This window comes from Conger conger, chromosome 7, assembly GCF_963514075.1.
Source record: "Conger conger chromosome 7, fConCon1.1, whole genome shotgun sequence".
Lineage (NCBI taxonomy): Eukaryota > Metazoa > Chordata > Actinopteri > Anguilliformes > Congridae > Conger > Conger conger.
The window spans coordinates 27,183,014-27,210,888 of NC_083766.1; the positions used below are offsets into that span (position 1 = coordinate 27,183,014).

General features: G+C 41.1%; 2 protein-coding genes across 7 annotated transcripts; both read right to left on the reverse strand.

Moving 5' to 3' along the window:
• Positions 1–224: 224 nt before the first annotated feature.
• Positions 225–17,702, reverse strand: sfxn1 (sideroflexin 1). 2 transcript variants are annotated; one of them, XM_061248101.1, is made up of 11 exons: positions 17,594–17,702; positions 11,560–11,729; positions 10,768–10,938; positions 9,868–9,966; positions 8,594–8,669; positions 8,238–8,323; positions 7,717–7,844; positions 6,846–6,895; positions 6,243–6,292; positions 5,075–5,122; positions 225–3,672 (listed from the first exon to the last, which is right to left on the reverse strand). In XM_061248101.1, exons 2-11 carry the CDS (start codon positions 11,721–11,723, stop codon positions 3,576–3,578), a joined length of 969 nt encoding a protein of 322 aa, XP_061104085.1. In that variant the 5' UTR covers positions 11,724–11,729; positions 17,594–17,702; the 3' UTR covers positions 225–3,575. The 2 variants fall into 2 exon arrangements, with proteins under 2 accessions (XP_061104085.1, XP_061104086.1); XM_061248102.1 differs by lacking the exon at positions 17,594–17,702 and having other exon boundaries at positions 11,535–11,622.
• A 292-nt stretch (positions 17,703–17,994) lies between these two features.
• On the reverse strand, positions 17,995–27,158 carry LOC133133986 (prolyl 4-hydroxylase subunit alpha-2-like). Of its 5 annotated transcripts, none has more exons than XM_061250325.1 (15): positions 27,001–27,158; positions 25,913–26,017; positions 25,057–25,153; positions 24,069–24,220; positions 23,705–23,833; positions 22,957–23,196; positions 22,373–22,545; positions 22,100–22,276; positions 21,794–21,864; positions 20,679–20,778; positions 20,228–20,278; positions 20,026–20,085; positions 19,871–19,939; positions 19,611–19,707; positions 17,995–19,052 (listed from the first exon to the last, which is right to left on the reverse strand). In XM_061250325.1, the coding sequence occupies exons 2-15, from the start codon at positions 25,992–25,994 to the stop codon at positions 18,982–18,984; spliced, it is 1,569 nt and encodes a 522-aa protein (XP_061106309.1). In that variant the 5' UTR covers positions 25,995–26,017; positions 27,001–27,158; the 3' UTR covers positions 17,995–18,981. The 5 variants fall into 5 exon arrangements, with proteins under 5 accessions (XP_061106309.1, XP_061106312.1, XP_061106311.1 ...); XM_061250328.1 differs by lacking the exon at positions 27,001–27,158 and adding an exon at positions 26,667–26,685; XM_061250327.1 differs by lacking the exon at positions 27,001–27,158 and adding an exon at positions 26,425–26,443.
• Between the last annotated feature and the right edge of the window lie 717 nt (positions 27,159–27,875).

Below are 27,875 nucleotides of genomic sequence, written 5' to 3' on the forward strand. Positions count from 1 at the left end.
TTGGATAAAGGTGCTATATAAATGCCTGCCATTTACCATATGATTTAAAGAATGCAAACAACTTCATTCAAAATCCCTGTCATTGAACAAAAATGAGATCTTATTTTGCCACAATTGGTGATTCCGGAAATAATTATCTGCCGGTTAATTTCCCTTTTTTGAGCAAGATGTGCATGTAATACATTTTGAATGGTTAACAGCATACAAATGGAAAGGAGAAATCGTTGCTCCTTAATACAGAACATACTTTTATTTCATCCAGTCAATCTACAGAACACGACCCAATTAAAAAAACAACTAAAAACACTAAAATCATACCACTCAGAACATCATTTTTATTGCACAATTTTGTGTGAATCACCATTTCACCTCAATTAATATAAACCTTTCTGCTGAGCCTTAAACCTTTCTGCTAAGCCTTTAAAACTTTCACAGTATAAACCTGGAATCCATATGCATTTATACAGACCCTGATTATTACCCAGAAGCCTTAGGGCCAGGAAAGGGCAGTGCACGTGACCACAGAAACAACAGCCACAGGTTTTTACTGAATATCTGAGTTTTCTCTTTGTTCTGTGCTGCTGATACACTGTTAAACTGTTAAACTGAGATGCTCTGAAGCTGTACCCTCAATGCCATCAGTCGTGTAACAATGAGAACATATCTACATGTACGTATGTGGAGGTAAAAGTATAATAACCCCATCTACTGTAAATAGCTTAAAATCACATCTGTCTTCTCAACACATGAGCGTGCTGCCAAGTTAACAATGTCTCACCACATCTATTTATATCATACTCTTCCTACCTAAATCTAATGTACTATATATTATGTTTAATATACTATAATATGAAACACAAACTTTAGGTTTTCTCTATGCTGGGGCAGGGGTTTACTCCCAAAACGCAACTCAAGAGTCATCTACAGCATCTATTTTTCCTCTGGAAAAAAAAGAAAAAATATTGTGCTTGTATATAAATACAGAGGTAAAATCTTATTGTGCAAAGTTCTTTTCAACAGTACTGTTACTGTAAAAAGTACAACCACAAGCTGAAAAACTGGGCCACACTTCATAAGTCAAGCAACCCCATGAGTTACGCCATATTTCAGATCGTCAATTTAAATAACACATGCTATTTACATGTCATCTTGCTGTAAAGTGTTACACTTTACATAACCCTAAAGCAAACATTTCTATACTTAACTGGTTTAGAAATAGACAAATTAAAGTCTGCAGTTGACCACTGTATAAAGGCTGCATATATTGGCCCTCTCAGTAGCCAGGCCTGCAATATTCTGCAACCATATGTTTAGTTTATTACCATTTCTGTTTTGGAATGGATTCATTTTTGAATAAGACCCGGTGTAATACTTGCTCAAAATTGAGCCTTTAACAATAAGTCACGTGGGAGCTTAATCCTTCTGTATCTTTCGTCCAGCAGCTGATGTAAGCTGGTACGTGCACATTTTCTCCGCCGACTTTACCCCCTGATACCCTGTCAGCATCACCCACTGAAGTTCTATCAATGCCAACAAAACTAAAAAGAGCACAAGGAATTGTGGGCAATGTAGTTGTCAGATATCAAGGGGGCGTACACAATGCAGGCCACAGAACATACGATTTCAACGCAAACACTTTAAAAATGTTAACTTTTTGCCCTTCCAGCAGAAATGTGTTACAAAATGCTATAATATGGAATTAGGTTGAAATTCCCCTTTTTCACTGTGGCCAGAAACTGATTACCGTAATCAGAGATGGCTTGAGGTCAGGGGTGCACAAGGCCCACAATCCACATCAGGATTATGTGTCAACATCTGCTGTCAATTATTTAATTAGCTCAATTATATCTTTACCTGACATTTGTATCAGCACCAGCTACAGACGCAAAATTGCAAGCGTATCCTATAGTTTTACTGTGCACAAGTACAGGAGTGAACCAGCATAGTTAATACAGCTATCAGAAAACTAAAACTAAGGTAACCAGTTGGAACAAAAACCAGCACTCAGAGAGTTGTGCACCCCTACTTTAGATCATCATCAGTTTAACAAAGCTTAGTCACTTGGTAAATGTCAAAACTAATAATTATTTTGTTTTAAAATTCATCTAGAAAAATAACATTCACACTATATTTACGTATCATTCAGGGTATTGGAACACGACTAATCAAATCTCCCAAAGCATAAATGTCTGTTTCTGTCTATGCATATCCTAATCTTACCACAAGCCTTGGGAATATAACAACATAAATCTCTTCTGCATCTTCACAGAAACAAAATCATACTGAAATGAGGACTGACATTTGAAATATATCGGCAATAAATCGACGGGATTTTACCGCGAATTCGTCTTGTACTATTGCATCCCCTTCCGTATTAAAGGGAAAATGGCGATCGCCATGGTTACAGCGTTAGGCCGATCAGTCACCACGCAGTTGGGATATTTGCACAATCGCACCCAGCCTCAATTGATCAGTTATGGCTCAAGAGCGGAGTTCTTCAGTTTGAGTAAATTAAAAAACCCAGGGGGCCTCAGCATGCCCAGGTCTCAAGAGCACCGAAGAGCCCCGCAGAAACACAAAGCGTTGGACACACCAGAGGTACGACCTTTAGGCTGCATTACGCTGCACTATGAGCGCGCTCCGTTTGACCACAAACCAGCGCAACCGGAGGACTGCATCTCCTGTCCCATTGTGTATCAGAAACCACATTAGCGCATCACAAGGCTCGGCTTTGCTGAACTGCTGGCACTCTGAGGGTTAAGACCACAAAACCACTGGCTTCACCTGGTCAAAAATTCCTGTAATTAGTTTATTGCACAAGTAGGCTTACTTTAAGAACTGGATTTCTTTTTCTAATTGATTTTGTCTGGTTTGAGAAAAGTGATTTTCTCATGCGTGTTCGGCTGACAGGCAGACAGAAGTATAACTATGGTCCATAAGTTATATGCCTATATATTATCACAGCACCAATACAACATTGTGAAGGGAAATATGACTGCCTGATTCCATCTATTTCAGAAATCATCTACAGTATATGATTATTCCAAAGCTCAGGCAGACCTGAGGAGAGGTTTATAAGGTAGTGAGCTTCACCAATTTTGGCACACACGCAAAAAAACCCAACTGCAGATGGGGCTGTATTCCTGATTTCTACTTCCCGAAAATTGCACTTTTTGAAACGGAGGAGCAGAGCAAGATCAATAAACCGTTATTACATCTTAATAAATCCACATTTTCTCACTGAGGTCTGACTACTACAAAACAGTCAAACAAAAAATAAAATATTGGAACAACAGAGAGAAAACAGCCTTTTTCTGAAGACTACTTAATTTGAAACAATGTGGAAAATGAGGCAGATTACGATAAGACATGATAAAATCTGGATCCATACTGCAAAAAGGTAACCCCCCACCCATACCTCCCAAACAGAGATTGACACTGTCAATTCAAAAATAATAATAATTACAACTGTGGAATTTGTGATAAAAGAGAAGGAACTTTGGCACACACAACAGAGGGCTATCTGGAGCTGTTTTCCTGGGTAATGTGCTGGTATGAGATGGCTGGGGGGGGTCTCACAGTCCTTTATTAAAATACACCCTCTCCACCCCAGGGTGACTGGCCCGAATCTTCTCCTGAAGTGCTGGCTCCAAGCGGCTCACCGAAATCGAGCTGGAGACAGACACACACAGGACAGATGGACAGACAGACAGACAGAGACAGACACAGGACAGATGGACAGACAGAGAGATGGACAGAGACAGACACACAGAGACAGACACAGGACAGCATGTTAAAACGCTCACTATCAGCAGGTGAGGAGCTCACAGACGGCATAGTGAGCTCAGAAAATCAGCACAGGGCAGCAGTGCTAAAGTTCCTTTTCGGAGGAGAAACATAAAATCTTCACAAAGCCTACACATCCTCCTGGGAACCAACAGTAAAATGTATTTCATTTATTTATTTTCACATTATAGTATAATTGCCTTGATAATGGCAATAATGACTATAATGACAAAAACATGTTGAAACTATGTTCAAAGGTCTTATGTAATCTATTCTTATTGAACAGCCCTTGTAGTGTACTGTAGACTTCAGAGTAGAATAAATGGCTCTTCAGATTAAGACCAGAGGCTAGCGTCCCCAGCACTGGAGATAGATGAATGGGTGAGTCTCAGGAGCAAAGTAAGGTTTGTATTATCATAAGGTGATGGAGTACATAAAGTGTGCCATATTTCACTATGCTATGATTTAACAAAATGCCCATTAAAATGCCCTTTTTTTAAATCCATTATTCTGTGCTTGGCCAGCAACACCATTACTGTCTGCTGGGATGAAGAATGCCGATAAGCACTGAAGCTTGTCGCACTTTGTTTCAACCTTTGTTTTACGCTGTGCTGGAGAGTGCACAGTTGGCGTACTTTGGTAAAAAGCGCTTTTCGATGAAACAAGGTCGGTTTGTGAGTACGTGTCATCACGTGTCACATGTATTAAATGGAAAGAGACAGTGCTGTTGGGTTTTTCAAACGTCAATTTTTAGAGCACCGCAAAAACTTTGTCCCTTTGAGGTCCAATGGATCAGGGGAATCTGCAGCCAGTATCCAGAAAACTTGCGCATTTCAGTGACACTATCTGGATGGATAGATGGCACTCCAGGTAAATGTAACCTAGCTTAATTCCATTTTCGGGGGAACTGCCCCATTAATCTATTTTTTTGGACCAAACTATTTTGTCTTATTATGAAATTACATATGGCACAATAAGTCAAGATCTTAGAATTGTAAGATTGATCTAACTTAAAAGTATGAAAGAATGCAACATTTAAAAGGCTGCATCTGCTTGGAGCCTATTCCCTATATAAATATCTCAAAAGCACTCAGAATGCAGATACGACCTTATAATTCCAAGGTCACAAAGTATACAAATGAACAATTATTTCCTTCAGCCTGATCATCCTTGACTGTTGGCACATGGGGCACTCTTGGGCTCCACCGAAGCAGATTTAGAAAATGAAATAACCATCGCCTGGCATTCTCAGTTCACAGTAAAACGGGTCTTCGATAACTGCACCCACCTCTTCTGTGGAAACAGTGCACAGCAGAGCGGGGTGGCGAACACCAGACTGAAACGAAGAGGAAAATCACAGAGGGAACGTCACAAACCATCCCACAACACTCACACACCCTCCATACAAGGACACCCTGCAGTTGTTATGGGATCTTATGAGACAAGGTCCAGGGCTGTGTTATAAAAGGATACATGACTACCGACTTTTAAAGGTGGGAAAAGTGACCTTCATTTTCCTCTTTCATTAGTGAGATGCCCTGTCCTTCCTTTAGGACTGTAAATGCAGCCATCTGGCAACCATCCTGCCTTCTCGAGAAGCGTAATGCATAAAGATTCACCTCAAACTCAAAATGGAGAAGGGGATCACTGGGCCCTCTCTCAATGGTAAGTACCGGTAACACGACTGTCACAACCAACACCATAAATGCCTGGCATTGTTAATAATTATTTACAGTATACAGGACAATGTGTATTGCACCATTTGCATTTCACAATGCATATTTGACATGAGGTGATCTATCTTGAGCAAGGACACAATAGCTGGGATTTGAACCGAGTCCAAAAGTAATGAGTCAATCTCCCAAACCCAGTCTTCCGCAATGAATTCTAATTCAGAGCTTCTCGTAGACACATTTATTTATCATTACAAAGAGCACTTGCGCAACGTCTGAAGGCATGTCCTAGTGTAGAATCCACTCAGCCATTAAAATGGTTATAATGTCTGCATATCAATGTCATAATGTCATCTTTTCTGTTTAGTGTTTAAGAGAACCATGATGGAAATAGGCCATTTAGGCTTTTTTTTCTTTTTTTTCCTCAATAGTTTTAATTGAATGTACTGCGGTATTATTCAGTATATGTAATTGCCAAATGAATAAGATCAATGAATGAAATGAATGACAGCTGCTGGCAGAGTTGGAATGAATCCGGGGCGGCCTGTAGTGTAGTGGCTAATGTACATGACTGGGACCCGCAAGGTCGGTGGTTCGATCCCCGGTGTAACCACAATAAGATCGGCACAGCCGTTGGGCCCTTGAGCAAGGCCCTTAACCCTGCATTGCTCCAGGGGAGGATTTTCTCCTGCTTAGCCTAATCAACTGTACGTTGCTCTGGATAAGAGCGTCTGCCAAATGCCATTAATGTAATGTAATGTAATGAATCCAGGGCACACTCACCAGATTCCTACCAATCCCACCTGTATCGGTGCACTCATCCAGGGAAATCTCTGAAAAAGAAAGATTATACTGGGGGGTGGGGGTTCGAGTCACAGAAGCACACACAGAGCAGTAACCTTGTCCCTTCAATACAATACAGATCCTTACCACAAAAAGGCCTGATGACAGCTCACTGCATCAATGATGTACAAAATTGTGCTACAGCAATTACTAATATTCAAATGACTGCAGCTTTAATGCGCATTGTGAGTTACTTGTGATCTGCTGTGGTTCTGCTCTCCTGGTAAGAACATCTGGTCAGGAAATGCACTGAACTTCAGAAAACTACAAAGGTGGCTTTTTGCCTTGCGGCTCGTGGTTCTAGTTTTTCCGGTCCCATTGTGAAATTAGACGCCCTTCACCTTAAACTGGATCCACACCAGGGGTGCCTTTGGAGTGTGGGAGCAGCCCATATGTTTTGCATGTGTTTCTACTATGGCCACGTGGTTGAAAGTTTAATTTTGTCAATGAGACATGATTCATGCACATGACATACTGATACATACAAGCCATAACAGTGAATTGGAGAACGATTGAATTCAGCCCAACACACAGTGATTTTACCTTCAAAAATGCTCTCTTTTCCAATGTGTTCATCAGAAACGGTGGGATAGCTGTTAAAAGCAGGGATACACTCAAATTAAAAGCACGTTTGGGATCATTTCACTCAGGGCAAAGACACGTTGCACTGACATTTATTTGCATCCACACAAGCAAATTCATTTTCATAAAAGTGCTTACTGACAAGGTGAGGAAAATGGCTGTGGTTTACACAGCAAGCTGAAATTGCATTTCAGGATTTATATTACAGTTCTGATGGCACAGAGAACAACACGTTATTTGTGTGCACCCATTATCTCTTAGCTGTGCGGAAAAGGTAGTGTGAAGATAAGGAAAGGGAAATTGCACAGGGAATAAGACATGCCATTCCAGGACCGTGGGGACAAGGTTGCGATGGAATATTGTGTAACTTTCACACACAGGAGCATTCATTAACTGGCTGATTTTATTTTGAGCACGTTAGAGCAAAGTACAACTGAGCCAGTAAACATTTATATGAATGAATGAAGCACTAGAAGCAAATATGGTACCAGAACACAAAAAACAAGAGTAATTCCTTTTATGAGCTTTTTCTTTTAACCAAATTTTCTTTTTTTATGAATACATAACATAATATAACATAACGACAAGAACAGGCCATTCAGCCCAGCAATGTTTGCCTTTCCCCGCCACTAAAATATGCCTGCTCCTTAGTTTGCCTAAAAGCTAAATAGTACCAAGCACCTTATTACGCCTAGTCTTGAAAACCCCCAGTGTGTCTGCCTCCCACACACACAAATAGAGTGCTTATGTGCATTGAGTAAATTCTTTCCCAGAACAAACTGCACATGAACTTCATGGAGAAATGCAGTGGTGTGTTTGGGCGGGTACTGACCCATTCCGGGGGAAGCCATGAGGATTCGGGACACTACCACCTGGGTGATGGCCTGCTGGGCAGCCTTGGTGGACTCCCCGAGCCGGTTGTCGTTCTGGTCCATTATGGGAATACCGTGCTTCAGCTCTCTGCCCAGGTAAAGCAGACGAGACACAGGGCGGTAGGCTTCTTAGAGCTCGCAAGGACCAAAGCACAGCATGGCCTCGCCAGGTATAGTGATGGGTGATTATGACGCGGTTCACACATTACCACTTTGTAGAGTAGTTGTTTTTTTTTACTATGCAGAGCAGAAAGTAGTTCATGACATGGTGATATTTACATTTGAAATCATTTTTCTCCGTTTTCCTTTCTCATCAAGTAGCTGCTGTCAACAACACGTGTTTTGCTTAAAGTGGCGCATTTCGATGACGGTGTCTGAAAATCTGTATTACTTTTACTCGTATACTATAGCCGTCGTATGAAAGCTGAACGATAGTACACATGCATAGTGCGCAGTACGTAGTATGCGATTCCGTGCTTACCTTTGCCTCATCAGCGGGATATTGATACAGTTAGCAGCAGCTACGGCAGCGAAGGGGACAAACCGGCCAATGAGAGGGGATACGTGCTGCGTGAGGGAGAAAAAGAAGTCGCTCACTAATAACACAGAAAGCGCTGCCGCGTTACGGCAAAGAGCTTCACATTTCACTGTCGTCCTCCTCTTCCCAAAAAACACAAAAATACATTTTTTCTTTGTAAATGTACCTGAATATACTTCTCTAACACAGTGGTTGGTTAAACACACATGGGTCTGTGGTTATGAGTGAAACATTGTAAATAAAAAAAATGAATAAAAACAGTGTAATGAGCTAGAAGGCTGTTAAGATGGGATGAGTACCTTGGTTAGTGCGTTTAGCCCTAAAGCTGTTGCGACGGCACCCGTCGTAGCAGACACGTAGGCAGTACCGAGCTGACTGCGAATGAGAAACTCCAGTTAGCGTCCATGGGCAAGCACTTCACACCCGGGGTTATACTGTGTACGTCCAAAACATGACCACGTACACTCGGTGACCACTTTATTAGGTAGACCCGTACACCAGCTCGTTAATGCAAATATTTAATCGGTCAATCATGTGGCAGCAACTTGTTGCATAAAAGTATGCAGACATGGTCAAGAGGCCATGGAGAGGAAATGTGATCTTTGACCGTGGAATTACTATTCATGCCAGACAGGGTGGTTTGAATATCTCAGAAACTGCATGGACAACAGTCTTTAGAGTTAGGGTGCAAAATCGTGCAATAATTAAAAAAAACTTCCAGTGAGCGGCAGTTCTGTGAGTGAAAAACACCTTGTTAATGAGAAAGGTCAAAGGACAATGGCCAGACTGGTTCAGGCTGACAGTATCTCAAACCACTGTAGCCTATTGGTAAAGGTACATGACTGAGACCTGGAAGGTTGGTGGTTCAAGCACCGGTGTAGCCGCAATAAGATCCGTGCAGCTGTTGGGCCCTAGAGCAAGGCCCTTAACCTTACATTGCTCCAGGGGGGATTGTCCCCAGCTCAGTCTAATCAACTGTAAGTTGCTTTGGATAAAAGCATCAGCTATATACCATTATATAACCGTAATGTAATGTCATGATATACAGAGGAGCATCTCAGAACCCACAACATGTCAAACCTTGAAGTAGATGGGCTACAGCAGCAGAAAACCATCCATCCATCCATTATCTTAACCCACTTATCCTGAACAGGGTTGCTGGAGCCTATCCCAGCATACATTGGGCGAAAGGCAGGAATACACCCTGGACAGGTCGCCAGTCCATCGCAGGGCACACACACCATTCACTCACACGCTCATACCCACGGGCAATTTAGACTCTCCAATCAGCCTAACCTGCATGTCTTTGGACTGTGGGAGGAAACCGGAGTACCCGGAGGAAACCCATGCAAACACGGGGAGAACATGCAAACTCCACACAGAGAGGCCCCGGCCGACGGGGATTCGAACCCAGGACCTCCTTGCTGTGAGGCGGCAGTGCTACCCGCTGCACCATCCGTGCCGCCAAGCAGAAAACCAATATGTCAAAAGAAAAAGTCAAAGAAATACCTAATAAAGTGGTCACAGAGTGTACAAGGGCTGAAGAACGTGACCTGTCCCCAAACGCCCCCACCTGACAGTGAGAGGTGCGTCTCCACTCCGGTTGGTGTAGTTCACGATGGCGTTAAAAGACTGGTTGATCCACTGCCAGAACAGCACTGCTGGAGTCGTTCTGCAAACGAGAATTTGATCATTAATGAGTTGAATAAAACCAAAAAATTATTTTGCTGTAGGTGGCAACGCATAAATTGAAACCCTATAGAAATTGGCTATGCTATGTGTAATATGTGAAAAGAAATGCCGTTAAATCTAATGTGTAATTTGTGTGGTGTATGTTTGTCATTAGCACTGTTCTGCTAAAGGGCTACACTAACCTTTATTTTATGTAGATCAGCAGATATAGTTTCCTCAGTGACTCTGCAAGCCACCCAGATCACATTTGGATAAACAACTCTGCACTGGGTCTCCATGGATGGCTTTTAAAAGAACATTAACTTTTATCCCAAGGGTCTGGAAATTCAAATTGGGGTTGGGGCTGCACTAACAGTGGCTGTTTTATCCGCTGAGCTAAGAACAGTCTGCTACAACGAATATCCTTCTGCATCAACTGACTGTTTGTAAGTGATCCAGTCATTCTGGAGAAGGGCATTGGCTAAGGGAAGACATGTGATACAGCGAGGCAGTCCAACCCTTGTCCTGGAGATGTAATGTCATACAGGCTTTCATTTAAACTATAATTTGGAGCACCTGATTCTACTAATTATCAGGTCAACGAGGTGTGCTTTCATAGGGTTGGAGTGAAAACCTACAGGACAGCGGATCTCCAGGAAAAGGGTTGGTCTGTTGTCCAGCGTTATGACAAGTCAGGCAAAAAGAAAATGTATGCCCTGCACTATGTCCATTTGCATCTCACTGCAAGTTAAACAATTTAAAAACAGAATAAATGCTGAAAGCTCCGTGATTCATCGCTCACTTATAGAACGTCATCATGCTTCCTGTGATGGTCATGTTCATAGGGACCTGCGCAGACATTCGACCAATCAGCACCATCTTCTCCCCTGTATCTGGGTGAAAGGCCGAATCATAGACGTACTTCGCCCTCCAGAGCTGATCTTCTGTGAGGCCGGGGGACACCACCCCCTGCCTAAAAAAACAAACAAAAGAAAACAATAAAACATTGAAATTACAAACATGCTATTTCAGCCTTCTAACCTATCTGAAGTGTAAAATGCCCTGTGCAATCACTTTCTCTTAATTTTAAAGAGTTTAACCCCAAAATGCTCACTAACATTTTAGCTTTTTGGATGAACATTTTATGCATAAACAATTTACCTGATGTAAAATACACCCTTTCGAAGCACAAGTGCTGAGGATTTAGCAGACTGGATCCATTCAGTAATTAATTCCAATGAATTTCACATTTTTAACTTCTCACAGGTGGCTCACTAAAGGGACGAGTTGACCCATATGTAACCCACTACCTTCGTTTAAAAATAAAAGTAAGGATCATTTAAAATCCCGAATTAATACAATCGGCACTCCATCTATAATGTAATCGTTAAAAACAACGTTTTTGATTGCACACGGCCTTTACTCATCAAACTCATGTTGTAGACGGTATATTATCAGTAGAAACGCAATGTTGAAGGACCTGCTGAATAGTTTATGCAATTATCAACATTCATCTAAAATTATTACACTTGTGTAACTGTGAATGGTGCAAATGCCACCATGAATTACCTCGTGAAAGACTGTGGCCTTTTACCTGTAGTCGTGGATAATTTTCCGAGCGTTCTCCAGCTGTTCGTTGGATAAGAGAATGTTCCGGGGGTCGGTGACGGTGAAGAAGTGTTTGGCTCGTCCCATGAAGGTATCCTGGTCCCATCGCGGCTCCTTGATATTAATGTTTGTGGAAAGCTCTGTCGTCATGGTGATCTGACGTTGGGAAAAATCATAAAGAGCAGCATATGAAGACACGGGACCTGTACGCGAACATTCAGCAAAATATGGACCCCTTTTTTTTTCTTTTTTTTTTCTCCACAACTACTAAGGCTCAGTAATTACGCTGTCGTGAATGTTTCATTATACATCAGCCCGAACTGAATGTGTAGCCAGCTGTGTAATCAATGATGCCTTAAATTTGTTATGGATTTTTTGCTGTGTCTGGTTCTACCAGCCTGCAGCTTCTTCATTACCGATCAGCTGTCGGGGACTCGGAAAAGCACTTCACAATAATGATGGACAACATCGAATAAAACTAGGGCTACGCTAAAATAAAAAATTCTGATAACATACCTGTCTACTGGACACTTACTGTAGGTACTGAATAACTCTTCATGCATTATTAAAAAACACAACTTTCTGAATGAAAATCATTGTTGCAGAATGCTACGACAGTATAATCGTGGAGAGTATAGCCTAATTATTTTTAAGTAGCCTAAACCATAAAATAATTGATTTTATAGTAGTGAGGTGAAAATCAGTTCACATCCTCTGAAAGTCTTTCACAGTACAGCCATTAAACAAATTGCCATCATTAAAAACTTCTCCTGTATACAGTGTGTCATAACTCTGCAGAATTTGGAACATTCACTGCATTGGAGCATTTGCTTTAGCAGCTCAAAAGCATAAACTTTAAACTACAAAAATGTCTTTGAATAGGAAAGCACCAGAGCATTGCTTATGATTGCGAAATAAAATGAAGAACTAACAGCCTGGAAGCCATCAGGTGGGCAAAGAATTACAAAGGCCTGGGTGTGAACATTTCAGTAGGCCTACAGGGGCAACATCCATCCATTTTCATCGCTTTTTTCGCCTAGTCAGGTTTTTTAACCAGTTAATTTTCAATTATTTACAGCTATGATTTAGAAATGATGTTAAAAGCCAGGTAAAAGACCAGTGAAGACTCGTACTCGTAAACACGAAGCCAACTGGCTGACACCAGTTCACACCTGAAGTGTCTTTAAAAAGTGTTCCAGTATCTTGCAAAACCAGCTGCACGTTCAGAATTGAATAGAAACAAATTAAAAAGTAAGAAAGTGAAGAATTCCAAGCCAAGCAAAGAGAGCAGGAAAGCTTGTGGACCACACCAGGGGCCTGCATCATGAAGCAGGCTAATTGCACTGAATAAGAACCCTCCAAAAACCGGAACATTAGGAAGTAAAATGGGAAGAGAAAAGAGCTGTTCTGGGATTTATCCATCTACAACACAGTAACTCAGTAATCCCGCTTTGTGATACAGGGCCCAGGAAAACAGAAATGTTTGCAATAGAACAGTGCATTATAGGACAACAATTGCATTAGAAAACATTTTTGCAAATACCATTATTTAGTAGGCTACCCTCACAACATAATACAGCTAAGAACAACTAAATAAGAGGTTGCTGGTCCAGCAAATATCCTTAGGGTTAAAGTGGATGGGCCCCAAGGTCACAGTGCTGACTATGGCCAATGACTCTGTGGGATGGGGCATAGTTGGTCATGCTGTCACTCAAAGACGGAGACGGATCCTACTCCTCTTACACCAGTGTAACTGGTGAAGAGCCGGGTGAAAAGGATCAACAGCTGCTTACAGAACACCCTTTAGAATCACCAGGGACAGCCTTCAACAAAGCAAAAACGAGACAAAAACATGCATCACCCATAAAGCCTTTCCAGAAATGTAAATGCCCTGCACTGGCAAAATACTGTGTAAGTAAAATAACTGGCTAAATGGTTAGATCTGCACTTGAAATAATAATAATTTTATGATTCAACTAGATGGTGCATGTATGTGAACATTCAAATGATGGAATGGTGATTACACATACAATTTCAGCACTTGGCAGCACCTGCCAAATCTTCATTCATTCATTCATTCATTCATTCATTTGATATAAAGTGATGTATCCACCTATATTTAGTGACTTTTCATTGTATGAATTGTATGAAGTGCTACTTGTCCTATTTGATTGTGGCCTTACTGCACTGTTGTCCTTGGCAGCCTGTGAAGTGTTAGCTGTGCTAAAGCCAATTTGAACTTCGCCTAAGATCACAGGATTTCAGGCCTGTATTATTTCTTCCAGACTGAACCAAGCGTGTAAAAAGTGTTCATGGCTCGGGAAAGACAAAACAGACAGAACATTCTGAAATATGAAACAGTGAAATGATGCCGCATGCCATCATAATTTTGCCCAACAAATTAATTTCAGAGCTGGCATTTCCCCTTTTTCTCAGCCCTTCTGTCACTCTGTAAAGCATCTCTGTGACAGTCTGGAAAATGAAAATGAAAATGGAAGTTTGTGTTAACAGGAAAGAACACACTGGCACGCGTGCATGCACACGCTCTGTGCCATGGCCCGGCCAGTCTCTTCAGAAGAAAAGAGAAAAGAAAACAGCACTGATGAATACCTACATCAGGAGCTGCTGACTCAGCTGTGTTGCTATGGAAACTGCCGGATAACCCAGAGTGCTTTTATGGAGGGCTAAATCAAAGGCTTCCTTCACACCTCTGCCTGTGACCTGGGCCTATACAAAGAGCCCTGAGACTGACCCACTGCAAAAACATCTGCTAAAAACCCGTAAAACTTTGCTTGCAAATGAAAATCCATTTGACAAGTTCTGGTCAGTCTAGCAGTGAGATTAATAAGAATACATTCAAATCAAATAATTCAATTCTAATAATCATAGACTGTTGGTATTGAATGCTGCCACAAGCTTAATTCCGGTACAAGAGAACTAATAGCTGATGCTGATAATAAACAGAATCCTGCTTAGAAAATTGAAGAGCCAATCAATTTAAAAAACCCTTCAGGAACAATAACAAAAGACAAATCTGGCAGTGACCACGTACACAATGATGGATTCATAGCCGTGTAATATCATCACGGCTCTCATTATGTCTACCGAATCACAGCCGTGACTATATAACCTCAACAGCACTCCTGCTCATGTGATATTGCTTAATTATTTAATGTCTCTTGTAAGTTTCAGAATAGTAGAATATGGTTCTTGAGATTAAGGCCTGATGTCTTAATGTCCCCTACAGGGGCATAGAAAGAATTGCTGTGTTGCAGAAGGAAATTTAAACACGTGGCCCAGTGTAGATGCTGTTGAATCAGACAGTGGAGAAAACAATGAGAAGACGAGGCACTCATGAGCAAATAAATACGCATTTCCCCTGATCTGCTGACACCAGTACTTTCTGACTGGGGTTATAAATAACAGCAAAAAAAAGCTTATCCAATATCATTTAACAAGTGTGACATTAAGTACAGCAAGCCCATAGGTAGCAGTTAACCCACAGTCCAAATGAATAATCTAATTGGGGAGGAGTGTTGAGTAACAGCATTGAGATTGTGTGGTCAAAGAGCAACGTACAGTATGAGGTCAAAGGTTTCCCAACAAGAAGCAGGGTTAAGTATTAATAACACTTAATTATGAATTCATATACTAGCCATATAACATATAGGCTGAGCTTAGTGTCAGAAAACACTGGTCGCCTGCAAAGATTCCTTAGAATATTATATAACTGGAAATGTACAATACAATAGATTGCAGCGGTAGTAATGGAATGAATGAACTTGAGAGAGACTGGCATACAGGACTGTTCAGGCAAAGAACAGTGCTACTATCAGTATTAGTGTTAATAGCTTACTGTCCAGTCCCACAATGAGTCCAAAGTTTTTAGGCATGGGTTTGAATCCTGCTCAGGCCATTTGCCATTCAGCCAATAGGCATTAGCCATAAATGAATCAGTGAAGCCCTCCCTGGTGCAAAATCCAGCTATGAAATATCGGCTACGAGCTGTTTCAAAACAAAGCTTGCGCTGGTTTTTATTTTTTTTCTGCAGGGCTCAATCTCAAAACAAACAACTGCAATCTTGAGGACACAGAATATGAGGAGTCCTTTGCAGTCATTTGATGCGACATGATATGAATTGAACTTGTGGAAATTGGTAATTTCCTTAAACAATATAAATAGCTTCTTTTTTTTTTTTTTCCCAGTTAGACAAACCCTTATAGTGTAGGTTAAACTATATCATGAGATTTGCACCAAATAGGCACAAAATTGTAAAATAATTGTATCAGGGGCAGTTTTGCATTGTTATCCGACCTACATTTCAATGCACTCACAATGTTGTACAACAATCACCAGTGTAGGCATGACCCTAGAATAGAGCAGCATTCTATAATAATCAACCAATGCTTCCGATTCTTATGAATCAGGTGCAATGACTTTAGATGACCCCACAATTTGAATTACATAGCAGCCATTTTCTCATTTCAAGTACCATACTAGACTCATTCAATCTTTGAAAATATTCGCTACATCATAGAAAAGACGACCTATGAATAACGTTATTCCAATCTATGATGTAAACAACTGCAATTACACGTAAAACAAGCTAAATGGGGCGCTTCTATGGCTATCCATCTAGTTAACCAATTCTGGTCCGAACCATTATCAAAAAAACTATTTAGGAAGAAAAAAGGATCCGCAACAAAACACAACCGGCAGTCATCGTAGCCCTCCGTCTTCCGCGACATAGATTAATGTAGACCCAAACACAGTGTCCGTCACAATGAAGACTGCTACATGACTTGACTAGCTAGCGAACAGCAATAAGTGATTCAGATTGAGTGTCTCTGTTCTTTGCTTTGCAGTTCCAGCAGCCATCTTTGGTGAAATAATTCTTCGAGATTTCATCACGCTGCGCGCAGACCAAAGTACAATTTTTTAAACGTATACGGTTGTATTTATAAAACATGTTAATAAATATAATTGCTTTTCCTATTAATTGGTTAATAGCCTTTGTTTCCATTCGCCGGATAACGAGCAACAGTCATAGCTAATCGCTCGAATCCGGTGAAGATCCTGCTGGATCACCATCAGTTGCACCTATCTGGATTTAAGATCTGCGCATCTGCGCCGCGGAATTCGGAGTCGCCTGCTTTTGAAGAGAGACTGTATGGGTGAACAACTCAACTCAAAATTAATCATAAGCTTCGTTGCTGATATCTGATGGCGCTCGTAGTCAAACTGGGACTGTGCGCCTGTAACAGTTATATTGAGGACGGAAGGGAAACGCACTACGTTTAAAAAACAGTAACGGTTGATGCTCAGCATTTACGAGAAGGTGTTTAAAACTAGAGTTTAATCAGCTGTTTTGCTCGCTACTGAAACCCTACAACGAGCGATGGGCTGGTTTTGCAACAGTAACCGTTAGTTCGAGCAGACTCCACAGACTGGATCGCTGTAGACTAATACAATCTGAAGCGATATGCGAGACGTACACATTGTCACTAAACAGCTGGCTGGCTGTTCAGCACTTGCTCTTCATAAAATTACTTGTCAGTGCTAATTTAATCATTGAACTCTATTTTGCAAACTGCAATTTCTTATAAAGTCTCGTCACTGAACACACAGAGTTGAAATTTAAAACGCTATAGCCGTCACAGCCACTGTCTGTTCCCCGTTGAAGTGGGCATATGATGTAAATTATTAACAGGACAATATGCAGAAATCAGTTCCGCGGTTATGGAACAGATCCATCGTCGGCGATTTCTAAAGTAGTCACAAAAACGGGCTTTTTCGTTAAAATGATCCTCAAGCATCTGTCCAGTTGTGACTGGTTCGCTTAGTGCCACATCCTCATGATGCATATCACATGCTCCGCACCTCTGAACGAGGCGAGCTAGATCTGCATTTCGCCTGCCAGTGTAAAATAACAGATCAAGTTCTAAAGCTTTTTAACAAATTAAAGTCACACGTAAACACCGTTTGAAAATGGCTCGTTATAAAGATAGCGATCTACTTACTGTCCTCGGCCTCTTCGCTGTATTAAGATATGGTTTGACTGTAAAGGGGTGTCCCCGATTGCTTCGTGTGAAGCGAGTACTCTTCTCGTATTCAAAGCGACCGAGGGGAACTTCCGGCTGCTGGCGAATCGAACACTCACTTCAAAATAGAAGTATCTATAATACCAATATTATATATTTAGCAAGAATCGAATAAATGTATAAAAATCGGTGGTAAATGTGGTAATGGGTTTGATTGAACGCATTATTTGCTTGGATTTTTTTTTTGGCAAATAATTTTAAAATAACGTTCATAGTTTACCATATCGTTTAGCTAGTCAATTGGGACGTTCTAAACAATGTGATATTGACAGACCAATTGACAATTTGGTGTTGTTCAGAAAATATAAACAGCATCAGCATCTCTTTCATTTTCTTTTTAATTATAGACATTAACATGAAGAGCAACAGCCAACCGAAGTTGCAGTGAGCTGAAAAATAATCAGGGTTTTGTGTGATCAGATTAAGTCTTTAGACACATTCATTGTACATGCAGTAATTTTGTGATTGTTGTGGAATCATGAACACAACAAAGCATTAATCGGTTACTTCTATTAAGGTATATTGAGACTTAAGAGGTTTACCTTAAATGGACATTGCATCATTACCAGAATATACTGTGGCTTACGGATCACTGATTAGAGTTTATTTTGGCCAAATACAAGCTTTCCATTCTGTTCTGCGTCACATGAACCAATACGTTTGGTGCAATTTAATCAACATAATTTGGCACATTTTGTGAGGATAAGAGTGTTTTTCTTTGGAAATGGAAGGTAGGCTATTTGCACTGAAACAAAAATAAGAATAAAACTTTAAAGATGTTAAGCACTTCAGCTTCATCGGCAGAACATCCATTGAAAAAAACAAAAGGGAGAGATCCGACAGGTGCTGTCTAGAATCCAAACGAATGCAACTCTGCTCCTGGAGATCTACAGTCCTGTAGGTTCACTCCAACCCCAACAATGCACACCTCATTCATCAACTAGAGCAGGGCTGTCAAACCCTGTTCCTGGAGATCTACCATCCTGTAATTTTCGCTCTGACCCTAACAAAGTTCACCTCATTCAACAGCTAGAGATCTTGATGAGCTGCTAATTAGTAGAATCAGGTATAGGCATGTATGGTTGAAATTAAAACCTACAGGAACAGGGTTGGGCAGCCTTGCACTAGCAGCATCATCCCATGAAACATCTGCTATGCTGCAGTGAATGTCCCTAGGCCCACAGGTTGGCTGAGATGCTGCAGTAGTTCTTGTGGTCGGAGATCCAAGACAGATCGAGTTTGGGGTTCTCAGATTTGGAGTTGCATGCTGGGTCCTCACACAAATGCACGGAGTGGGTCTTCAGCTTTTAGTCAGACTCCGATAAGCCGCACCTTCTCCTGAATTCCTGGCCCCGTGCACGGATCCACTTGTTGGAGACTGAAATCAGAAGAGAGATTAGGATGAAAGATCCTGCATTGGCAAAATAGCTTATAAAGTGTGTGCGTGTGTGTGTGTGTGTGTGTGTTTAACAGAATGGTTACAACATACAGAAACACTTATCGGTTGGTCAAAAGCAGGGGTCCACAATCGTATCCGAAAAGGCATTTGTCCAGCACCAAGACCCCCAGTTCTACTAACTGTCAGGAGCTTGATTCGTTAATTACATTATGTTATTTGGCTTATGCTTTCATGCAAAGCAACTTGATTAAGCAGGATACAATTCATCCTGGGTTAACGGCCTTGCTCAAGTGCGGTGCAGATCTTATGGCTACACCAGAGATTGAACTACCAACCATCTGGGTCCCAATTATGTACCTTAACCACTAGGCTACAGGCTGATTAGTTGAATGTGTCATAATGCTGGGAGAAAAGAAAAACCTGCACCCATGCCAGCCATTGTTGGATATGATTGGGGGCCTCGGTCCTGAACAGAACACTGCTGAAGGACTCGTATGCCGAGTAGCTGTAGTTTAGGGTGCATGATGGGATACGTACCCCATTTGTTTCCCGCCATGACGGGGCAACCTGCATGCAGGGCTCGGTCATCGTCCTTTCCGCTTCGTAAAAGGTTGTACCAAAGCACAGCAGATCCCTAGCAGAACATGATTTCATTCAATACAGACCATAATTAATGCGCATACAAATGTGTGGATATCTATGGTATCCATTAGCAAGTTTCTATGGTTTCTGCTGAAACCAAAGGGCACTGCTGGTAGAGTGGAATCTACATTGCTACAGGGGCTACATGCATTGACCTTCTCGGGTTTGAGAGCTGCTCCAATGGCAGGGAATACCGTTGCTCCTCCTATATCGACATCAGTCATCTGGAACGTAGAAGTAGATCAAATCAATCAAAAAAGTTGTCATTCTTAGAGTGAATATCCCCAGGCATAGATTGGGAATAGCTTACATAGATTAAGGTGGTTGCAATCCTACCACCCCGTGTGTAGAATTCTTCATCCATAGAGAGCTGTAGGGTGTCAGATGTTAATGTTAGAATTGTCTTTCAATCTTCCTGTTCAGATGGCATAGGATGTCTCACCCTTAAGGGATACACAAATACTGAGTTACAAATACCTGTACACCCATGCAAAATTCATATTTATTCATACCTTTGAGTCATAGTGTGGTTCATACTGACCACCAATTCCATAATTTGCAACCTAAAAAATAAAATTAATGGATAGTTACAGAACGCCTATAACATCACAATTTAATAAATGAAGCTGAGATAGCCCAGCAATAAGAATTTATGAAATTAATTTGATTCAGACAGTCATTGTACATTAATATTTTGTAAATGTGGGAGAGTTGGCCAAGGAGGCAAATTTATCTGTAGACCGTCTTTGGACTGTGGGAGGAAACTGGAATATCCAGAAGAAACCCTCGCAAACACAGGGAGAGCTCCAGACATAAAGCATCCAGGCCAGCTGGGACACAAACCCAGAACCTCCTTTTTTTTTTGGAGGCAACAGAGCCAACTCTGGTACCGCCCACCCCAATCATCTCCATGCAATGATGACACAGTAAATGTCCATGCACAGCCCACGGCGATAGCAACACCTGAAGCTTCTCCGCCATCGTCATATCCAAGCCAGTGACATCTTCCAGCCTTTGATTCACACGGGAAATAACAGGGTCTTCTCCCTCAGAAAGCCACGCACTGTAGATATGAGGAAGGGAATCAGGTTCCGGGCAGATAACACAGAAAAGCTGACAGGATCACAGCAAGTAACACATGCGCTAAAATAAAGGAGTGCATCATAACTGGTCCTACAAATGATGAAATACCACTGAGGGGATATACATTTTAAATATGACTCATCAGGAACATTGGCCCTGTGACAGGGTTCTGAAATTGTGTTTATTTGGCCCAGAAAGAACAGATAGCGGAGTCTCAAACACTCCATTTGGCAGAACCTTCAGTTGCAGAAAACCACTCGATTCCAACCATTGATCATAAGTGACATTGCCAACTAGCAACCGCATTGAACCAATTGAGATACGTTTCAATACAGGATGCATGTTGCAAGCAGGTTAATCCAGGATTGTTTGTAAAGTGAAATGAGGATCTATTGAAGGGTTAACGAATTGCCATTCCCATGTAAAAGGGGTGCATGAATGCAAGTCACGTGGGCGGAACTCCAAAAATCACCCTAAAGCGCTAAGGCAGGGCGCTCATTCGTGACGAGACCTCTCTTCAAGCAATTCATATTCATCCAGGGTTTAATGGGATGGTCGTAAAAGGGGAAATAAAAAGCAACAATTTAGAAAGTTTAGCTCCATAAACTATTCTCACCTTGATGGTTCTGCACCCTGTTCTTATCAAATTGCCCTCTACTACTTTTATTTATTCGCTTCTCCATTGATCCGCTTCCGCTCCATTTGAACAAATACATTTTATTTGTATCAAATAACTATGAATAATTGTATTCTTATTACTTCTCATTTTGTGAGTGGGGAAATTGGACAGCCAAACAGTAGTTTTAAACACCTTTAAACTAAATTAAAGCCATTTATTTGTAAGAATAGCAGAGGTCCTGCTAGGTCTTCTGTGCACAGCGAATATAAATAGCTGGTTTTTCAGATTCCTAAAATAACAGCTTGAGGGCTGACAGGGAGACCCTGGAACTCATTTGAAGTCTGTGGATCAAGTGGAGTCTGAAACTTGAGCTCACCTTTTACAAACGCGAACTTCAGTAGAAATGTTCATCCCAGTTTTCGTGTCCCATACCTGCGCTCTTGAAAGCTTGGAATTGGAAATACAACCAAAACTGAAGTCAGTGACCTTTTAACCCTTCTAGTAAAGTTTTTATTTTTTTATTCCTTTACATTTTTCAAAATTGATTTCAATTACCAGTGATTGTTGCATCAGCATTGGAATTTGGTTAACATTCTGATCACATACCTTAACTGACTTCGCTAATTACAACAAATGCTTGCAACATATGCTCCAATTGATTAAATATGCATTTCCTACTCACCTTTGGTACAGAAAGGTTCTTTATGGTTTCAATTTCATTGTCAGACAGGAAGTTGTGATATCTTGTGATTTTTGGGGCGTCCCACTCATCCTCCTCTTTGATTGGGGCATAAATAAGACGAGGGTTCCTTCCACCAGTGCTGTACCTGCAGAACAGCACTCTCTGTCTTCTGGGGGTCTAAAAGATAGTCTTTTGAGCAAGGTTTCTTTTGCAATATCCCAACTCCAGTTAATCACCCAGTTAACTGAATGACAAATAATAAGTATGACTTGCCATTTGTATAGAGTCTCCTCTGCAGAGGGCTTCATATGCCTTCGTCTCTTTTGCAATATTTGGAGTAAAAATATGCGTCTCAGCTGGAGCGGTTTGAGATTCTTCTCGATGAACACTCTCCTTCATGTGTTTATAGTACTGCAAATGGTTTGCAATCAACAGATCACTGGGATCTGTGGCAGGAAGAAGCACAAGATGAGAAACGTGGGACAAATGGCTGCATTGCATTGCACAACGAGGCTCATATCCATTTCTGATTTACATGCAAACTGCCTTTTCTAATTGATACCAACATTTACACCACCTGACATTTTAGCCACATTTCTTGATAAGCGAATAAGTGATAGCCGAAGACTGTTTGGGTCTCTCCACAAAACATTTTCCTGCGATTTGTTGTACAAATGGGCCAGTATGATCTATTATACGAGTGTACGAGTGTTGTTGTGTACAGCCGATTAGCTAATTTAGCCAGGGTCATCAGGGGTTAGCAAACATACACACCAGCCCTCCAAGACCAGAATTGTTCACCCCTGATTTAGATTCTGGGGTTTAATTCCACAGCAAGAGAATCAGGGGACACCCACCCAGATCCAGCAACTGCTCTGTGAGCTTGATGGCGCTCTGCAAATCACCCATCTGAAAGACAAAGGGGGCGAGGAAACTAAGAACCTCCTTCCTGGTAATGCTGGCCTCCCGGCCCTCGTCCAGCTGTCTCAGGGTTTCCTGCAGCCACTGGAAGGCATGAAGGAACTTGCTGTTTTCATGGGCAATCATTGCAATATGGAAAGCTTCATCTGGGTTTAGGGTCTCCGCATGCGTCTGGCCTATAAGGTATAGCAACACAGGACAGAGCAGGCAGTTATTAAAACACAGAACACGGAGTAAACCGGGGCTCAAAACCAAACCACTTCTTTGAAAGGAATTTTGTTAAGCGCATTATATTCAGGAAATTTTGTTTCAAAGAGAAATGGTGATCTTAGTCCTGGACTACATTGAGTTTTGTATGGAGAATTCTTAATTTAAAATTGAATTTACTCTAGGATTAGGCTTAATCTGTGTGTCCAAAATGGGCACAGTATGTTTGTGAATGTCCAGATGAGCCAAATATTTTCTTTGTTTTAGGATTATTTTATAGTGCTAGGTACACTGTACATGTCAATTTGACATTTAACCAAAGATATGTATTGTTGGAAACAATAAGGGTTAAGAATGTCCAACATGAAAGCATGGAATACTAGCTTTGTTTCAGGACAGTAAGTGTGAAATTAGGAAATTAGTTTAACTTGGCTAAGAGAGCTACCATGCAATTTTTCACATCACACTTCATCTTACCCAGTCCAATAATTTTGTCTGGGCTCAGCATGTAGGTCTCTTGTAGCCTCACTAGTCCCAGTGCAATCCCATCCAGATCCTTGTCACTGGGGATGTTTGGGCTGTTCTCTACCAAAAACTTGTTGAACTCTAAACCACAGAAGAAGAGTTCAAATCCTTTTCAGTCTCATTGTTGAAGAAGTGCCTGACGTATCCGTTCACACATCCGTTCACACATCCGTTCACACATCCGTTCACACATCCGTTCACACACAGTATCTGCTGAAGCTGCTCACATCTGTTGATGCGCTGGGTCAGCTGAAGCCGCAGACCCGCCGCAGGACGGGTAATTCAGGGGACAGGACGGGTGATTCAGGGGTCCTACCTTGCAGGGGACTCTGCCTGGCCATACTTTCCACCTGGGTCCACTTGTACTTCAGCCTTCGCACAAACGCGTAGGCTGTGAGAGGATTGCTGATGTAATTTTCCAGGTTGTCAGGTATATCTTCAGAAAAATATTCAATGAGCGGCAGAGAACTGCGGGACAGAGACAAATGTAAAAAAATATATAATAATGTTTACAATTAAATAAAAAATTAGGCCAATTAAAAGTTGTAAAGCTGAAATGACTGCAAAAAGAATTATTTTTGTAATGCAATATATAAATGTAATATAAAGAATATTTTTGCAACCGTTGCAATTACTCATAAAAATAATACTGATGCGCTTACAAGCCTCAAATCAAGTCATATCGGTTTTTCCTGTGCCATTTTTATACAATTTCCAAAATTAGATTGGCTCAACACATTGAGAAGCAGTGATCTACTCAAACTGCTTGTGTCAAAGTCAGGAATTTCTCTGGGCCACAGGTGTACAGTGTCTTAGGAGTATAAATGATGGGTCTCTAATGCCATTTTGTCTTTATAATGGCAACCAAACAGTCCCTGGACATGAACATGATTACAGACAGTACTGCTGGCAGATTAATTAGTGGTACTCCAGCCGCTAGCCAAGAAAGATTGAGAAGCACACAATTAATCAGAATGGATAACTCAATCACTGTAGGCCCAGGAATACAGCCTCTACATGATAGATGTCACACATTCATTACACCGACTGGGCCTACACTGCTGTATGAACACAGTTCAAATTCTACAATGTCTACAGTGTGCTTTAGTTCAGAGCCATCCACCATTGGCCAATATTTTTTGCCTCAGCCTCTGCAGGCATTTGTCCAACCATTAGCTTATCAGAATCAAGAAGGTAAAATAATTAGTGAAATCAGGCAGTGTAGCGCATGGTAGGAGCAAATATCTGCAGACACTGCAGCCCACAGGACAGAGTTGAGTAGCGCGGACATAGAATGAGGTTACCTCTTCAGACGTGCCAGATGAAATTCCTCGGCTGCGATGTAGTCCTTGAAGGACTGAATGACGTCTCGCTCTATGTGGATGAGCTGGGTCATATCGCCTGTGGAGAACAGAAAAAATGGCATTAGATGGACAATATTTCAGCATCGCAAGAATACCACAGCATTTATGACGCACATTACATCACTGAAGCATTACGACATGAAGTTGTGGTCTGCCTTTTCACAACTAGGCTCATTATTTTCATCACCGAAGATAGGATTACTGACTCACCCACAGAAGAGGGGCCAGTTGCACACTGATGGCACCTGATTCTATGCAAAAGGTCTTGATTGAAGACCATGATTATATTATTAGTTGATTCAGGTGCCATATTGCTGAACTCTTAATCAAATATACATTTTATTTCATTTCGGTTTCAGGATTTTATGCCAACCTCTGCTCAATTATTTTATGAGCTCAAGCATATATTGATCTGAAATTTGTATAAACAGCATCTATAGCCACATACTGCATGTGTTTCCTAAAGTGAGCCAGCATAGCCAATTGGTTGGAACAAAAACCAGCATGCGGATATGCCCTCCAGGACCAGAGTTACACACCACAGAACATGCATACGCAAAAGCATCCAAAATGCATCAATGCAAATAAATATCAGTATTAAAAAAACCTGTTCAAAGTATAGATACATCATTTTAATGCTGCATTATTGAAAGCAGTTTTTTGTTGTTGTGCATAATATGCACCGTGGCTTTTCTCCTCACAAATTATGAAAACATGAATAGAAGTCAAACATTGCCAGAAGAATAGTTATCAAAATTAATGACCTCAAATATGTATCAACAAGAGCTTACTTTACCTGTGGAAGAGTAGAACTCAGACTTTGTGGTCCACAGAAAAAGGCTGATTAGGACCAACACAATTAACCACTTGAGAGCCATTCTTTAATGATATAAAACTAATCCTGAATTGGGGAAAAAAACAAACATCAAAAAACAGTCAGGAAACTTCAAAAGTAATAAGTAATCCAATTTGGACAAAAAGTACAGAAATAAAATATCAAAAGTAGGACTTTAAGGCACACTACTGGTGAAATCACTATTGTTCGGTCAAGAAGTTCTCAGTCTAAATGAAGCAGAAGTTGACACCAAGGCCTTTTAAACGAGCTGGTGCAAAGGCAGAAAGCTGTCCCTCATGTACCAATGGGCTCATCGGTGTGAATCACAATGCCCTAAAGCTTTCGTCTCTGCCCTAAACCCATTAACCAAACCACAGCTGCTCTGTGAACAACAGCAGCCAGATCAAATCCTCATAAATCCTGCCCAGGAGTCACACAGGGAATTAGCCATTGCACAAACACTGTATACTTGCAGCTTAATGCTTGGGTGTGTAGGAAACACACGTATACCGCCTGTCATCAATTAGTGATTATTTGATCTTTGAGCGTAGGGATTTTATTTTGGTTTAATGGTGCATCAAACATGAAGCTGCATAGACACAGTGTAAATTGTGTGCTTAAATTGTGGAGTGTGTAAAATAAAAAAAATAAAAAATAAAATAAAAACCTATGCAATGGGTAAATTCTCAAAAAGACTTAACAAAAAGTTAGTAACCCATGTAATTCCCAAGTTCCATCCTTGAGCCCCCTCCTGTATGCTGCTTTTTGTTCCAGCCAATCACTTGACAAATTAAGGCTGTTTAACACATGCACATAAGATTTTTTATCATTTTTTCCCTAAATTGATATTAACGCAAAGCATATTTGACTCATTGCCATTTGCTTTCCTCATGATTTCCTCTTTGTCTATAAAATTGTTTCATTTCAGTGACTGGGTGCCCACACTTTCACCAAGCAGTACTGATGATCCACCCATCTATGAATAATTTAATCAATTCAAGAAACCATTCGCCTTATTGCACAGTAAGTGAATGAAAGCATTCCTTTACCTGGCTGATGGTTTACCTGCCCTGGGATGTGTCATAAGATGGTAGATCACCCTTCACCACATTACAGTTAATGTGTCTCATTAAGAGCAATTAACAACTTATTATAATTCAGAGGCCACAACCTGAGAACTACCGTTCAAAAGCAGTGGTGTCAATCATGTGCCAATGAGGGCCAAGAGTATGCAGGTTTTCATTACAACCAATCACTACACCTGCGGATTTCACTACTTAGTGCCATCTTCTGGTGGAAGGTGTGTTAGTGAAATCAGCTGGTGCTTGGTTGGAATTAAAACCTGCATACTCTCTGCCCTCCTTGGAGCATGATTGGGCACCCCTGCTCTAAAGCAAAGCTGCCCAACCCTGTTCCTGGAGATCTACAGTCCTGTAGGTTTTCACTCCAACTCTATCAAAGCACTCATTCAACAGCTAGAGATATTGGCAAGCTGCCAATTCACAGAATCAGGTATACCAAATTAGGGTTGTTGTGAAAACCTACAGGACTGTAGATCTCCAGGAACAGGGTTGGGCAGCCCTGCTTTAAAGTAGCGGACTTTTCAGAATTGTCTCTCAGCAAGGATACAAGCAATGATGCACAGGTTCTATTCTAGGTACTGCTTGCAACAATTTGATTAGAAATGGTGGCAGTGTGACTAGGCCTTTTAATGAAACGTAATGGTTCTAATTAAATACAGTGTCAGGAACTCTAAAAATAATTTAAAGGACTGGCAGCACTATCTCTGATGACACAGTTCCCCCCCTCCATTTTGCATATATATTTTGGCAGACAAAAAGGTAATTTAAATACTAAATTAACATAAATAAACTCACTTAAATTACATTAAAATGCAGTTATAAGGCAAGATGAGCCCATTACA

Excerpts from the sequence above, each read along its gene's own strand:
- sfxn1 (XM_061248101.1), bottom strand. The coding sequence starts at position 11,723 with ATGACGACAGAGCTTTCCACAAACATTAATATCAAGGAGCCGCGATGG. Across the intron at positions 8,324-8,593 it reads GGCTAAACGCACTAACCAAG|CACGTATCCCCTCTCATTGG; the intron begins GTACTCATCCCA and ends TCCCTCACGCAG. Across the intron at positions 6,293-6,845 it reads AAAAGAGAGCATTTTTGAAG|AGATTTCCCTGGATGAGTGC; the intron begins GTAAAATCACTG and ends TTTCTTTTTCAG.
- LOC133133986 (XM_061250325.1), bottom strand. The coding sequence starts at position 25,994 with ATGGCTCTCAAGTGGTTAATTGTGTTGGTCCTAATCAGCCTTTTTCTG. Across the intron at positions 22,546-22,956 it reads AGAGCAGTTGCTGGATCTGG|ATCCCAGTGATCTGTTGATT; the intron begins GTGGGTGTCCCC and ends TTCCTGCCACAG. Across the intron at positions 19,940-20,025 it reads TTGCAACCACCTTAATCTAT|ATGACTGATGTCGATATAGG; the intron begins GTAAGCTATTCC and ends TCTACGTTCCAG.